The sequence below is a fragment of the Entelurus aequoreus genome, linkage group LG02 (genome assembly GCF_033978785.1).
Source record: "Entelurus aequoreus isolate RoL-2023_Sb linkage group LG02, RoL_Eaeq_v1.1, whole genome shotgun sequence".
NCBI classification, from domain to species: Eukaryota; Metazoa; Chordata; class Actinopteri; order Syngnathiformes; family Syngnathidae; genus Entelurus; species Entelurus aequoreus.
In genome coordinates this window covers 75,179,520-75,195,919 of record NC_084732.1, presented here as the reverse complement: position 1 = coordinate 75,195,919, position 16,400 = coordinate 75,179,520, and the positions used below count along the sequence as shown (strand labels likewise).

Here is a 16,400-nt window from a genome sequence, read left to right as displayed (position 1 = left end):
AAAAATATTTCACAAATATTCTTCATCGAAAAAACAGAAGCTAAAATGAAGAATTAAATTAAAATGTATTTATTACTCTTTACAATAAAAAAAATAAATTTACTTGAACATTGATTTAAATTGTCAGGAAAGAAGAGGAAGGAATTTAAAAGGTAAAAAGGTATATGTGTTTAAAAATCCTAAAATCATTTTTAAGGTTGTATTTTTTCTCTAAAATTGTCTTTCTGAAAGTTATAAGAAGCAAAGTAAAAAAAAAAATGAATTTATTTAAACAAGTGAAGACCAAGTCTTTAAAATATTTTCTTGGATTTTCAAATTCAATTTGAGTTTTGTCTCTCTTAGAATTAAAAATGTCGAGCAAAGAAAGACCAGCTTGCTAGTAAATAAATAACATTTAAAAAATAGAGGCAGCTTACTGGTAAGTGCTGCTATTTGAGCTATTTTTAGAACAGGCCAGCGGGCTACTCATCTGGTCCTTACGGGTGACCTGGTGCCCGCGGGCACCGCGTTGGTGACCCCTGCTGTAAAGCGTCTTTGAGTACCCTGAAAAGCGCTGTACTAAATAAAATGTATTATTAATATTATTATTAAACAATGTACAAATGTAATCCACTTCAAGAAACTCTTCAAACTTAAAGTGTTTACAAAGTACAAAGAAGAAGAACCATGATAAACATTCTGAATTTATTTCATCCATGCGTTGAGTTTATTGACAATCTTAATTATCTCACCATATATGAAATATAACTAACTTCACTAATTATCCATCCATCCATCCATCTTCTTCCGCTTATCCGAGGTCGGGTCGCGGACGCAGCAGCCTAAGCAGGGAAGCCAGACTTCCCTTTGGTGGTATAGCTCAGTTGGTAGAGTGGACGTGCCCAGCAACTTGAGAGTTCCAGGTTCGATCCCCGCTTCCGCCATCCTAGTCACTGCCGTTGTGTCCTCGGGCAAAACTTTATCCACCACCTCCCAGTGCCACCCATACTGGTTTAATTGTAACTTAGATATTGGGTTTCACTATGTAAAGGTGCTTTGAGTCACTAGAGAAAAGCGCTATATAAATATAATTCACTTCACTCTCCCTAGCCACTTCGTCCAGCTCTTCCCGGGGGATCCTGAGGCGTTCCCAGGCCAGCCGGGAGACATAGTCTTCCCAACGTGTCCTGGGTCTTCCCCGTGGCCTCCTACCGGTCGGATGTGCCCGAAACACCTCCCTAGGGAGGCGTTCGGGTGGCATCCTGACCAGATACCCGAACCACCTCATCTGGCTCCTCTCGCTGTGGAGGAGCAGCTCCTCCCGGATGGCAGAGCTTCTCACCCTGTCTCTAAGGGAGAGCCCCGCCACCCGGCGGAGGAAACTCATTAAAGGCCTACTGAAACCTACTACTACCGACCACGCAGTCTGATAGTTTATATATCAATGATGAAATCTTAACATTGCAACACATGCTAATACGGCCGGGTTAACTTATAAAGTGCAATTATATTATTATTATTATTATATTATTATATTCTGCTGAAAACGTCTCGGTATGATGACGTTTGCACGTGACGTCACGGATTGTGCGGACATTTTGGGACACCATTGTGGCCAGCTATTAAGTCGTCTGTTTTCATTGCAAAATTCCACAGTATTCTGGACATCTGTGTTGGTGAATCTTTTGCAATTTGTTTAATGAACAATGAAGACAGCAAAGAAGAAAGCTGTAGGTGGGATCGGTGTATTAGCGGCCGGCTGCAGCAACACAACCAGGAGGACTTTGAGTTGGATAGCAGACGCGCTACCGTGAGTACGCAGCTTTGGCTTCCAAACATTTGATCGCTTGCCCGTAAGTGCGTGCCGCTATGTGCATGTCACATACGTAACTTTGGGGAAATATGTGCTGTATGAACTTTACGGAGGTGAACGGTACTTTGGGCTGTGGGATTGAGTGTGTTGTGCGGGGTGTTTGAGTTGTATTGGTGGGTTATATGGACGGGAGGGGGGAGGTGTTTGTTATGCGGATTAATTTGTGGCATATTAAATATAAGCCTGGTTGTGTTGTGGCTAATAGAGTATATATATGTCTTGTGTTTATTTACTGTTTTAGTCATTCACAGCTGAATATCAGGTCCCACCCGCCTCTCACAGCATCTTCCCTATCTGAATCGCTTCCACTGCCCTCTATTCCTTCACTCTCACTTTCCTCATCCTTGAATCTTTCATCCTCGCTCAAATTAATGGGGTAATCGTCGCTTTCTCTGTCCGAATCGCTCTCGCTGCTGGTGGCCATGATTGTAAACAATGTGCAGATGTGAGGCGCTCCACAACCTGTGACGTCACGCTACTTCCGGTACAGGCAAGGCTTTTTTATCAGCGACCAAAAGTTGCGAACTTTATCGTCGATGTTCTCTACTAAATCCTTTCAGCAAAAATATGATGGCAATATCGCGAAATGATCAAGTATGACACATAGAATGGACCTGCTATCCCCGTTTAAATAAGAAAATTTCATTTCAGTAGGCCTTTAAATATACTTTTACTACCACGCAGCCTGCTGTCCTCAGTCACCGATTAATCAAAGCAATAGAACATAATTCAAAGTTGTGCTAATTGATTAATTGCCCCAGATATGAATATGTTTGTATGTAAATATGAGTATGGCCTTGAAGGCAACTGTGGAGAGCAGGAGCTTTTTGAAGTGCGGGAACAATGGCGATGATGTGAGGAAGTGAGCAGAATGTCTCCCAGCAATCAATCCCAGATATCCCTCTGTTATTTGTCAGATATACCCTCTGCCATGCAAGTCATCCGTGACTTGTTCGGTCATTACATCAAAGAGGTCAAGCCCACACCACCCTGTGTCTGCACCATCATTCCTGGCTCTGATGGCGGCCTAATGGCTTGCACTCACTACACTGTAATTAACCTTTTCTTTTTTTTTTACAGGCCACCTGCCAACCAGCTGCAGATACATCGGCAGTCATGTATGTCAAGTAAAACCATAAATGTGTGTGTGTGTGTGTGTGTGTGTGTGTGTGTGTGTGTGTACGTGGCTGAATCAAGCTGTGAAGAGTACGTGTGCTTACAACTGCTGACAGGGTCTCCACTCCTCAAGTAGAAAGTGATGGTATCTACAGTCCAATCATAGCTGACCCAGTGGCCATGAGGCCGTCTGACAGCAGAGCTCATCTTTGCATTATATTCCCATGCAGCTGAAAATGGACGGGAGGTATCGCGACAGTCTGTCTGCTAGGGCTGTTGAGACCCGGGATTGCAGAGGCAAGTCATTTTCAAGCTAAATATTGTTCTGAGTCAACTAGGGATTCAACCATGTGGACATTTTATACCACGGATATTGTCACATTTACCATTATTGTCACGGTATTGTTAAATGTGTTCAAAAAGTGCTTATACACAGTAGTGTTGTCCCGGTACCAAAATGTATTTCGATACTTTTCGGTACTTCTCTGTACTTTTTTAAATAAAGGGGACCACAAAAAATGGCATGATTAACAACAAATCTTAGGGTACGTTAAACATATGTTTCTTATTGCAAGATTGTCCTTAAATAAAATAGTGAACATACAACTTGTCTTTTAGTAGTAAGTAAACAAACAAAGGCTCCTAATTTAGTCTGCTGACATATGCAGTAACATATTGTGTCATTTTCCATTCTATTATTGTGTCAAAATTATTAAGGACAAGTGGTAGAGAATGAATTAATAATCTACTTGTTCATTTACTGTTAATATCTGCTTACTTTCTGTTTTAATATGTTCTATTTACACTTCTGTTAAAATGTAATAATCACTTATTCTTCTGTTGTTTGGATGCTTTACATTAGTTTTGGATAATACCACACATTTAGGTATCGATCCGATACCAAGTAGTTACAGGATCATACATTGGTCATATTCAAAGTCCTCATGTGTCCAGGGGCGTATTTCCTGAGTCTATAAACATAATATAATTTTTTTTAAAAACAAAGAAGATTTTGTGATGCTAAAAAATATCGATGTAATCATAGTAGTATCGACTAGATACGCTCCTGTACTTGGTATCATTACAGTGGATGTCAGGTGTGGATCCACCCATGGCGTTTGTTTACATTTTGATGCCGGTGAGCTACGGTGTGTAGTGAAACATATTTAGCTATTCCTCGTCCTGCATTGATGATACTTGTACGAAACTTACTTTAATTGTCGCCATTGAGGCGAGGATTAGTGATTTAGAAGTAGCTACAACACTGCAGACTGCGGCTTGACTTTAGCCGCTAGCTAGCTAGCCATGTTTTAAAGCACCTCTTCACTGTTATTAGTATAGTACCACGATACTAATGAATCATATTCCGTACTATACTGCCTCTAAAAAGTACCGGTCTCCTTTTTTTTAGAAAAGTATCAAAAAGTACCGAAAAGTATCGCAATACATTTTGGTAACGGTACCAAAATATTGGTATCAGGACAACACTAATCTCTGTATAAGAAAGCACAGATTCTAAGTTTAAATGTGCATTATTGAATATCTTAGTTGCACAAGTTTAGATTGAGGAATGTTGTTTTATAAATGGAGAAAGACGTTAATGTCTCTTGTTTTCATTTTAGCACTTGAGCAAACTAGCACTAGCTTGCTTCTCCAGTAAATGAGCAGTGTCCCCGGTCCGTGAGTTTATCAGTGTTATCAGTAATACGGAAGTTTTACCACGGTTTATAATTTAAGCGTTATTCGTTACATCCCTAGATTCAACTGATTGATTGTCTTGCTCTGGTCCACATCTTGACATGAATATAAACAAAACGCATGCTAAAAAAAATATTTTGCAACGGTCACATTTGTTTTAAATAATAATGCAATAAGATGAACCCCAAGTCCTGATGCTATGCGAACGCTTCTCCTATGCACAGACAATTGTTAATTTTTAAGACAACTCGTGACAACAATATAAAACTGTCTAGCGAGTCTTTCTTTCCAGAAACAATCATCGTGAATACGACCAGCTCTTTATACCAAACAAGTCCATAATGTACGCCCTTCAGGAGACCTGTTCAGAGTGTCTTTAAACCTGCCAGCAGTGTACTGAGAGGTGAGCACACAGTAAATACATCGTCGGGCTGCAAATTGAATTACAGGGCACGACTTGACCCGAAACGGGCAATAATCCCATGTCACTCACTGTTCTCACACAGAGGAAGGTGACATTGCAGTAGGAGGAATAGAAAATACGCATCCATTTTTTTTTTCCTTTCAGAAAGCTGTTGCATTCATGCTACATAGCAAGGTGCTACTGCAGACTAATTGAAGGACAAGACAAATATCTTCTGACAACCTGCAGCCCAGCCGTGGCTATTACTTTAAAGAAATTAATCATTATCATGTTCAAGGCCTTGCAACCGGATGCGGTTACATTCACCTTAAAGAACTAAGAAACATGAAAGTAAGTTTGGTAAGGAGTTGTATTTTGTTTAGCTGAATATATACCAGTAGTATAATATATATCTGTGGGAAAATCGCCTCCACACTTCAAGCTAAAAACAGCAGCACACTTCCCCCCTTCACAATAATAGCGCTAACAAATTAACCTACAAATTACCATACATAAAGCATAATGTACTTAAAACAGTTATTGATACATTTACACAATTATTATGGTTTGACCTAAAATACTGGTCAAAATGTATTGCACCAATAAATGTGAGAATTTTTGCATTTAATTAACAAACATTTTATAAAATTCTATTTGACACAAAAATTACACACTCTGAGTGAATAAGCGAAAAAAAGTTAAAAAATGTTTTTAAAAAAAAGGACTAGCAACAATTAAAACGTACAAATTGAATTGTATTGCTTTTTTATATTGCTATTGATATTTAAATGTATTGTTATTACCATTAATTTACTTGTTGAGGTTCATCCATCCATTTCCTACCGCTTGTCCCTTTTTGGGGTCGCTGGAGCCTATCTCAGCTCGTTATTAATTTATGTTGGGTTTTTTTAACTATATTTAAAGTTGCGTTTTGGTGGTACAATAAATAGTCATGTTTTCAAATTATTGAATAATCGTGTAATTAATCGTGATTACAATGTCAATCAAAATAACCATGATTTTTTTTGGGGGGGTGGGGGGGCTCGGTTGGTAGAGCGGCCTGAGGGTTCCTGGTTCGATCCCTGGCCTCCGCCATCCAAGTCACGTCCGTTGTGTCCGTGGGCAAGACACTTCACCCTTGCTCCTGATGGGTCGTGGTTAGCGCCTTGCATGGCAGCTCCAGCCGTCAGTGTGTGAATGTGTGTGTGAATGGGTGAATGTGGAAATAAAGTCAAAAGGCTTTGAGTACCTTGAAGGTAGAAAAGCGCTCTACAAGTATAACCCATTTACCATAATCGTCCAGCTCTACAATTAGACTAGGTTTTCTGACAAACCACCCCTTTGGATCGCAAATTCTATTGTAAATTCTACTTAATCGGGCACCTATTTAAAATAAGGAGAAGAAGAACTTGGTGGATTTGATGGGTTAAGCGGGACATATCTCAACGGGTTCCACTGAAACATCATTTTAAAATGTACTGTATATACAGTAAACGTTTGGGAACTGAGGAGACCAATTTTTGAAGCTTTTTAGGTGGAATTCTCTCCCATTCTTGCTTGATGTACAGCTTAAGTTGTTCAACAGTCCGTGGTCTCCGTTGTGGTATTTTAGGCTTCATAATGCGCCACACATTTTCAGTGAGAGACAGGTCTGGACTACAGGCAGGCCAGTCTAGTACCCACACTCTTTTACTACGAAGCCACGCTGTTGTAACGCGTGGCTTGGCATTGTCTTGCTGAAATAATTGCATGATAACGTTGCTTGGATGGCAACATATGTTGCTCCAAAACCTGTATGTACCTTTCAGTATTAATGGTGCCTTCACAGATGTGTAAGTTACCCATGCCTTGGGCACGAATACACCCCCATACCATCACAGATGCTGGCTTTTGAACTTTGCACCTATAACAATCCGGATGGTTCTTTTTCTTTTCAGCTCAATAATGATGATGTTGCAAGTGCTGAAATGTAGCATTGTAAAACTAACTTGTAACTCATACCTGCAACAACGAGGCGCGCTGTACGAGTAGAAATGGATCCCAGGTTTTCGATGGTGGCGACACACTGGTAGGTGCCCTCATCGGGTTTGTTGTGCTTCGAGTGAACCACGTGGGTGAAGAGCAGGGAGCCGTCGGGAAGGACGCGCCGTCTCTCGTCTGAAACCAGACTCATGAAGGTGCCGTCCTTCTTCCACTCCATACGTGCTGGTGTGGCCGCATCGCTGTGCACCGAGCAGTTGAGCAGCGCAGCGTTGCCCCGGACTGCCACCGTGTCTTGGGGCTCCACTGTGAACCAGAAGGGGCTGAAAGGCTGTGGCGCAGATGCTGCAAGAGTGGGAGAAAATGTATGGAAAGTTTTAAAACCAGAACAAAAATTCAGTTTTATAATCTTTTGAACGTTACAAAAAAATATGACCATACTCAACAACACCAATATTTTAGCTTCAGATGGCTCAGATAAAACGGCCACCGATCAGTATCAGATAATTTAGGGGAAAATCCGATCGTCATTGCCGATTAATGACTTAACGCCAATCCTCTCTGGCTGGCACTGTATTTATTTTAAGTCCCCCGGCTAATAAGCGGCATCAGCTAATAATGTGTCTCCATTTGGAAAGGGTGCCGAATCCGGTACCGACTGAATCTCGCCGATGCTACCAGGTACCGATTCGCGTAAAATCCAACGGTGCCAAGTTACGGAATCTGGGCCGCGCGGTACGTGGCGATCACTCCAGCAGCACTGAGAGTGGACTCAGCCATACTACCGGGAGGTAATGTTGCAATTTCCAAAACCAACAAAGAAATTGACTCAAAAAACACTCCAACATAAGTTAAAGTTAAAGTACCAATGATTGTCACACACACACTAGGTGTGGCAAAATTATTCTCTGCATTTGACCCATCACCCTTGATCACCCCCTGGGAGGTGAGGGGAGCAGGGAGCAGCAGCGGTGGCCGCGCCCGGTAGTCATTTTTGGTGATTTAACCCCCTATTCCAACCCTTGATGCTGAGTGCCAAACAGGGAGGTAATGGGTCCCATTTGTATAGTCTTTGGGATGACTCGGCTGGGGTTTGAACTTACGACCTGCCGATCTCAGGGCGGACACTTAAGTAAGTAATAAAGTAACCTACACACTCAAAGTTCGTACATCCACACGCACATTCACTGTACAAACAAACATACATATACACATACTGTACATATGCAAGCACATATGCATACATACACTCATCACGTTTCATCAAACATATATTAACGTTGTTCCCCTAGGGGAAACTGGGTAACACATGGCACACTGACAAAGCTAAACCTAATATTACTATAACAATCTACAAGGTTAATATAGTCTTATTCTCTTTGCTTATTCTGCTTTCTTTTGTATTTCAAGTTATCATTACATATATGTATTGTTGCATTTGAAACAATTGTATTGTTGATAATAGAGGTAAATTATTGTTATTATTCATTATCAATAGTGATATTTCTATTGGTATTTGTATTGCTCCATTTGTAGTGTAATAATGTCCATTGTCCTTTCTGTGTAATTAATATTTATTTCATTAACTGCTTCTCTGCTATCACTTTTACCAATCATATTTGTACATATCCCATTCTATTTTTTATCTTTCTATCCCCTCCTGCTGCGGCCTGGCTGCACCAAATAGTAATATAAATCAATTTAATAAAGTCAAATACAAATAGGGCAACAATCTGTACAGCCGATATGGGCATCTACATCAACAATATAATTTGCCTGAGTAACTGGGCAGGAAAAAATAAAATAAAATAAAATAACGCTCCAACATAAGTCCCAAAGGATCTAAACGAGTCGTAAATGGTAGTTTTTGCTTTTTTTTGTTATTGTGTACTATTTTTTTTAATTTTGCAAATTTAGTAAAAATAAACAACAACAAAAAAACAAAAAAAACTGGAGGCTGTAATTACAACCAAAGGTGCACCAAAAACGTATGGAGCAAATGCTGTGATACCTATGTTCATGTAATTTTGTATAATTTTGTATAATTTGTAATACATTTGCAAAATAAAAAAACCTTCCACATTGTTATTATGGGGTATTGCGTGTAGAATGAATTTATTCCATTTTGGAATAAGGCTGTAACATAAAATATGGAAAAAGTGAAGCGATGTGAATACTTCTCATCCATCCATCCATTTTCTACAGCTTATTCCCTTCTCATATTCACTGTAATAAAAAAATAATAAATAATTAGTTACAATTTTGTGTTGATGCTGTTAAGCCGTTGCACTCACCAAAAATAAATCGAAAAATTGACAGTTAATATATGTGATCGGTATTGGCTGATCTCACTCGTGGATGATTGGTATCGAAATCAACAACATAAATATTTAACTAAAATAACATCTTACATTTTTTTTTCAACGGGAAGAAAAATGTCTAGATGTCTTTGATTTTATTGAAATCAGGATCTATGAGTACTTTAGTAGACCAAAACATGTGCATGCAAGTACTTAAGTACTCATAAGAAAATTACTGCTTGCTAAAACTGAAAACTAACTGCATGACTGGTCAAACAATGAAAATAAAGTTTTCCAAGAAAAACATTGTGTCCATTCGGAGGCTTTTCATTATAAAAGCCACAAGCCCCAATGAAATTGGAAAGAAGGAGCTGACAAATGTAATCCAGACTTTGCTCCCTGGCAAGTTAATATCATGTCTATAAGAACGCAGAGCAATGAAGGAGTTAGAGACTTTGGGACAAAATTGCAATTTCCTTTCCTGGAGTATAAACGTTAACATCACAGTAAGATGAATAGTGCCAAAGTCAGACTAAGTGCAATTGTTTTGCATTTGTACTCATCTATTATTCAGGGCCGTACCACCTAAAGAGACGCATAGTGGTATTGGTTAGACAAATAACGGCAATTGCCAGAGCTGCAGGGATGCAGGAGAGCCAGGAAATAATTAAGGGGGTATGAAGGTATTTTAATAATGCAGTGAATAGATTGAAATAAAGGGTTGGGTGTTAAATGCAGTTTAAACTCTGCTTGCTTGTTTCCAAAGAAATGGCAGGTCTCCGAGGAGGGGTGAGGAAAACAGAAGGTGGAGAGACGAAGGAAATAGAGATGTAGTGATGTCAGTGGCTGAGCAATTTAACATCCAGGAGGTCATTCCTCTACCTTACGGCGTCGAGTCCCTTGTGAGATTGAAAGAGAAAAGCTTGTAATGTGTGCTTCATTATGGCAGCGATATCAATGCTCGTCTCAATTCACTTGGTTATCTTGAAAGCACAAACAATTACAGAAAATGACTGAGGTGAATTGCAATTTTCCACATTAGGGGATACATGTCAGCCATTGCACTAAGCCTGTGCAACCATTTCTACACTCGTTCATCAAGAGGATGGAGGTTCCCCCTTTGTTCTAAACAACCAGGCTGGTAAACAAATTTGGTAGAACCATTAAGCACAGGGCTCGGCGATATTGCTGAAAACTGGATCACGATACATTTAAGTGTTTTTGATATCGGTCGATATCGATAATTTTAGATATTTTTGTATGACCGTTCGAAAATAAGGAGCAGGAGAAAATATATGAAATGTAAACATTTTAATTTCAAATCAATCCCCTCAGATGTCAAGGCAGAGAAGGAATATGCCACACTTCTACAGAATATGAATAACAGTGTTTCCCATAAACTGCCAAGATACCTGTGGCGGTGGGGGCGTGGCTATGGGCGTGGTCACCATGATATCATCGAGTAATTTGCATAATTTATTACAATGATATGATTTTCTCTAAAAAGGCTCAAAAAATGTATACTTACTAATTAATAATAACAGTTTTGTTTTAAACGTCCATCCATCCATCCATTTTACAATATAATTACAACACTTTATGTACATATTTATTTACAGATTTGAACAATAAGTTATTCACTGAAATATATTTATTAATTGTGGTTCTTACAAAAAATATATCTTATAAAATATAAAAGCTAAAATGTCTCTTAAAGCTCTGCCCCTTTAATTAGTGCATACTAAATAATTTAACTTTAGCCTACTACTAAAACTATATTATTTACCAGCAACATAAAGTGAAACAGAGGCAGAGGTGTCCTGCCACAGTCAGTAACAAATAAACAGAAAACAGTAGTGGTCAAATACAAATAAGGCAACAAGAGAAGTATCCTACACTTCTCTTTTGTAAATTAAATCTGAACAGCCTATATGGGCATCTACATCAACTATATGATTTGCCTGAGAAGCTGGACAGGACAAAAAAAAAAAATATATATATATATATATATATATATATATATTTTTTTTTTATTTTTTATTTGTGGCGGACGTAATTCTTTCGTGGCGGGCCGCCACAAATAAATGAATGTGTGGGAAACACTGAATAATGTGGAAACAATATTTACAAGTTTATGAAGTCATAATGAGCCACGGCGACTGGATCCCTTAACAGTGAGAGTCCAATTGAATTACACTGAGGTTTATAAGCTGATTTCAAGTCACTACATGAAGTGTTCATATTGGGAAGACATCCATCACTGATGGCAGACAAGCCAGATGGGCAGAGAGACCAGAGTGGGGTAGCAGTGGGTGGAACTTCAAGTCATGCCTTCAAGTTCACGTGACGCCGTGATATTCTTAATCATCTCTGCTGTACGCCACTAAATCCAAGTATGCATGTGTGTATGGGTTAAAAGAGCATCTTTACCCACACTATTCTAATAGACTCAACCATCCTGCAGCATCCAATCAGACACAAAACAGCTGCTTTTCGCAGCGTTGTACCCCCATTGTCGGAACAGTAGGGAAGGGCTTAGCTTTAGCTTTCCTCTCCAACAAAATGGCGAACCATCTGCTTTCAGCGGTAGACACAATATCCGCCATAAGCTGAGTAGCATGGAGAAAAGAAAATGAGACTGGTGATAGGGGTGTTGATGAGGGGGTAGCAGCTGGCCTGTAATGAGCTGCACTTACCTTTTTTACTCAAAAACCATTCTATTTCCATCCTGCACACACAATTCAAAGTAGAAGTAGGGCTAACACTGAGGACAGTGTTGCAAAAAGTTCATATTGCCTTTTCCAATAAAGAGGACCTTCATCTCCGAATCAGGGGGGAGTCTATTAACCAAGTCCAAAACGGCCGTTTTATATGTCAGTGTTGGAATGACTGTGGCTAGAGTGATTGCACACAGAAAGTGTCCTAATAAAACCACTTATTTATTATACCAAAACTTTCTGCAAGATTCATCCTAAAGAATTCAGCAATTCTGTTCAGACTGCCTTAGAAGACAGTTATCAGTTCATGCTTGCTAGGATAAGACTAGATAGGTCAGCTATAGAGGTGGGACTCTTTGGTCACCTAATAATTCGGTTACGATTCAGGAGTTAGCATTCGATTAAAAATCGATTATTGATGCATCTTTCATTTATGTATATTGGCGCAGTTTTGCCTTCCTTTTTGTGTCTCACAACAAGCGTTTATCACTTGCAACTTTTAAAAACAGTGCATTTGTAATAAGAAATTCCTATCACATTTATTGCAAAATTGGAACATACAGTATGTGCCCTATGATTAAGGAGCTGGTCGGATTGCTCAGGCCCCTTCTAAGGTTATCCAGGGTAAATCCCACCTAACCTTATCCTTGTCCACACACACACAAGGGTCGTTTAAGACCATCCCCCCCGTCCCCTCCGTCCACTGGCGCAACGCGACTTAGTACGCATGCACGGAAAATGCGCACGTCATAGTCACCTCCAGTGTTGCTTTGTGTGCAAGTTCTTAAATGTAACTTATCTGAACAATATCCAGTGTTGTGGTATTTCAATTAACTGGAATTCAGTGTGCTGTGGGGCCCTATTGTACTGAACCACACCTGAGCAATCATAAATTAATCAAATATTTAATGGACATGTGAAAGTAAACAATGTGATAACGAACATTTTACATCAATCAATCTAGGGATCTAGATATCTGGTCAGGACACTCCTCACTCTTTTGCCCTCACCTTCATTGTCCATTCGTTTTTGGGGACTTTATATACTCTGAACCTGGACGTTAAGTCCGCGACATACATGGAGGACAATATCTGATACAGTCTGTTTTGTCAGTCCAAAAGCATTCGCCGTTTTCCGTAGTCTTCCCTCGACGGCCAGGTAATACAAAGCACACGCTACTTCTTTTTTTTTATCACATCCACGGGAGCCCGCATTCTCGTTGTTTCTCCTTTGACAATTGGACGAAGTTTTTCAGTAAGTAGAATCACAGCTGACCTGGACATTCGAAAGTTCTCTTGCCGTCTGAGAAGTGTTGTATCCGAAATAGCTGCAACGGCTTTCTCTTAAGGTATTCATGTGTGATTTCCACAAGCGTCTGTACAGACGGAAGGAGAAGCACGGGCATGTCTGGATGACTCGCCTCCATATTTCCAGTGGTTACCTCCGAGTTACGAAACCGCTTTATTATGAAGTTGGCTTTGGCGCGTTCTTTCTGACGTCACTTCCTGTGTGGGGCGCTGTCTTTCTGGCGTCACTTCCTCTCCAAACTCAGTTTTGAGAATCCATACAAAGCTAAGAGCCGGAGATTCAAGAAATAGACGGTGCACTTACCCGTGTAAAAAAATTATCCAAGGAGGGGGACCTTAAACGATGATTTAGTGTGGCCAAAACGGGGCTTGAGCTGAATAATTATTTGTTTAATGAGTTATCCGGCTTAATGTAGACATGGTCTCAGTGAGGTGGTTCGCTGCAGTCAGACAAATTTTAGAACTGTCTGCATTACTTTATTTACAACAACAAAAATCGATTATTGACGTTTACTTATCGATTTCATCATCTTTTTTTGGCCGAATTGCAATGCATCTAAATAGATTATTTCAGCTCTCGTCTGGTCCTATTTATGATTGGGCATGAACTGATATAGCCTGCTCAAATGAACGTCTTTGAACACTGGACTGTTGCAAGCCATGCCCTGAATACAATGACCTGGATCAATGACAATATTCATAGCCACCCTACGGAATATTTATACTTTTTGTACATTGCTAAGGAAACAACAGAGAACACCTGCATGTGAGAGTGGTTTTAATAATGTGTCAATTGACTTAGATACAACTTCTGTTGATAAATATTTGTATGTATTTTCAAGACGATTGTGATTGTATTCTTTTATCCATCTTCAATATATTCATCAGATTGCAGGGAATTCACAGTGCCCTGATACCACAAGCAAGCTGCCACAGTATCCTACAAACAATCAAGGGAAAGCATTTCGACAGACACTGAAAATCAGTGGAACTGCCGTTTATTTCAGAAAAAATGGTTCTTATGCGTGCATGGGGCACTTGTAATGTGGTTATAGGGCGAGACTGGAAGGAGCAAAACTCATCCAATTTACAAAAACAAAGACGAACAATGAGAAATGTCTTCATTGGATCAAGAAAATCATGAAAAACATCAACAAGTAAAAGACTGTGTTCGAAGCTGAGTTCAGTCATTAAATGAAACATTAACCTTCAGGAAATCCCATAGTTACGGCAAAATGTTTGTAAAAACAAAGGATTACTCAATGTTTTGATCGTCAACAACACGTAGGCCTATGTGTGTAGCTACAGACCTGCTGAAAAAACTATAGTTACATAAGTATTGTTTTTATAAATGGTGAAGAGGTAGCTTGTGTAACTTCCCTGTCAGGGTGATTAGTTAGCAAAAGGAATCTTCTCTTTTTTCCACGGGAAATTGGAATGTGCGGTCTATGTGGTGTGGTGGCTGACTTTTCTGCATTGACCGCCAGCACTTGGCAACGCAATTTCCGCCTTCCGAAACACGAATTTCATGAATGTAGCCTTGGGTAAAGTAGTTACAATAAAGCTGTTGATAAAATACTTTCCTGCTCTCAGATGTTACAGTACATCATGTGCTAATTTAAATGCTAATTAAAATGCATTTTTTCCACATCTTTATTACCACAAATTACATATAGTACTGATAAGAGTGCCAATAATTACCGGCATCGATGAGGAATATCGATAAGGGTATCGTACCAATGAACTCTTAACGATATACAACCCTAGTCACAGGTAAGCTGAAGCCTTTTCCAGCTGACTTTGGGCCAAATGCGGAGGACACATACAGTCATCGTGGTCAAAAGTTTACATACACTTGTAAAGAACATAATGTCTTATTTTTTTGTGATAGAGTGATTGGAGCACATACTTGTTTGTCACAAAAAACATTCATCAAGTTTGGTTCTTTTATGAATTTATTATGGGTCTACTGAAAATGTGACCAAATCTGCTGGGTCAAAAGTATACATACAGCAATTTAATATTTGGTTACATGTCCCTTGGCAAGTTTCACTGCAATAAGGCGCTTTTGGTAGCCATCCACAAGCTTCTGGTTGAATTGTTGACCACTCCTCTTGACAAAATTGGTGCAGTTCAGCTAAATTTGTTGGTTTTCTGACATGGACTTGTTTCTTCAGCATTGTTCACATGTTTTCAATGGGGTTTAAGTCAGGACTTTGGGAAGGCCATTCTAAAACCTTAATTCTAGCCTGATTTAGCCATTCCTTTACCACTTTTGACATGTGTTTGGGGTCATCGTCCTGTTGGAACACCCAACTGCGCCAAAGATCCAACCTCCGGGCTGATGATTTTAGGTTGTCCTGAAGAATTTGGAGGTAATCCTTCTTTTTCATTGTCCCATTTACTCTCTGTAAAGCACCAGTTCCATTGGCAGCAAAACAGGCCCAGAGAATAATACTACCACCATCATGCTTGACTGTAGGTATTGGTGTTCCTGGAATTAAAGGCCTCACCTTTTCTCCTCCAAACATATTGCTGGGTATTGTGGCCAAACAGCTAAATGTTTGTTTCATCTGACCAAAGAACTATCCTCTAGAAGGTGATCAGCAGCAAACTTTAGACGAGCCTTAAAGTGTCGCTTTTGGAGCAAGGGCTTCCTTCTTGCATGGTAGCCTCTCAGTCCATGCCGATGCAAAACATGCATGACTGTGGACACTGACACCTGTGTTCCAGCAGCTTCTAATTCATTGCATACCTGCTTTTTGGTGGTTCTCGGTTGACTATTGATCATCCTGACCAATTTTCTCTCAGCAGCAGGTGATAGCTTGCGTTTTCTTCCTGATTGTGGCAGTGACAAAACTGTGCCATGCACTTTATACTTACGAACAATTGTCTGCACAGTTGCTCTTGGGACCTTATGCTGCTTTGAAATGGCTCCATGTGACTTTCCTGACTTGTTCAAGTCAATGATTAGTTTTTTCAGATCGGTGCTGAGTTCCTTTGACGTTCCCATTGTCGCGTTTGTAA

General features: G+C 39.7%; 1 protein-coding gene across 8 annotated transcripts in view; it reads right to left on the bottom strand.

Moving 5' to 3' along the window:
* neo1a (neogenin 1a) overlaps positions 1-16,400 on the bottom strand; it is a 434,693-nt gene that overhangs the window by 300,912 nt on the left and 117,381 nt on the right. For all 8 annotated transcript variants that reach the window (XM_062032365.1, XM_062032313.1, XM_062032347.1 and 5 more), the window contains exon 2: positions 7,071-7,394. In XM_062032365.1, the coding sequence (XP_061888349.1) occupies positions 7,071-7,394 (324 nt within the window). The remainder of the gene's footprint in view (positions 1-7,070; positions 7,395-16,400) is intronic.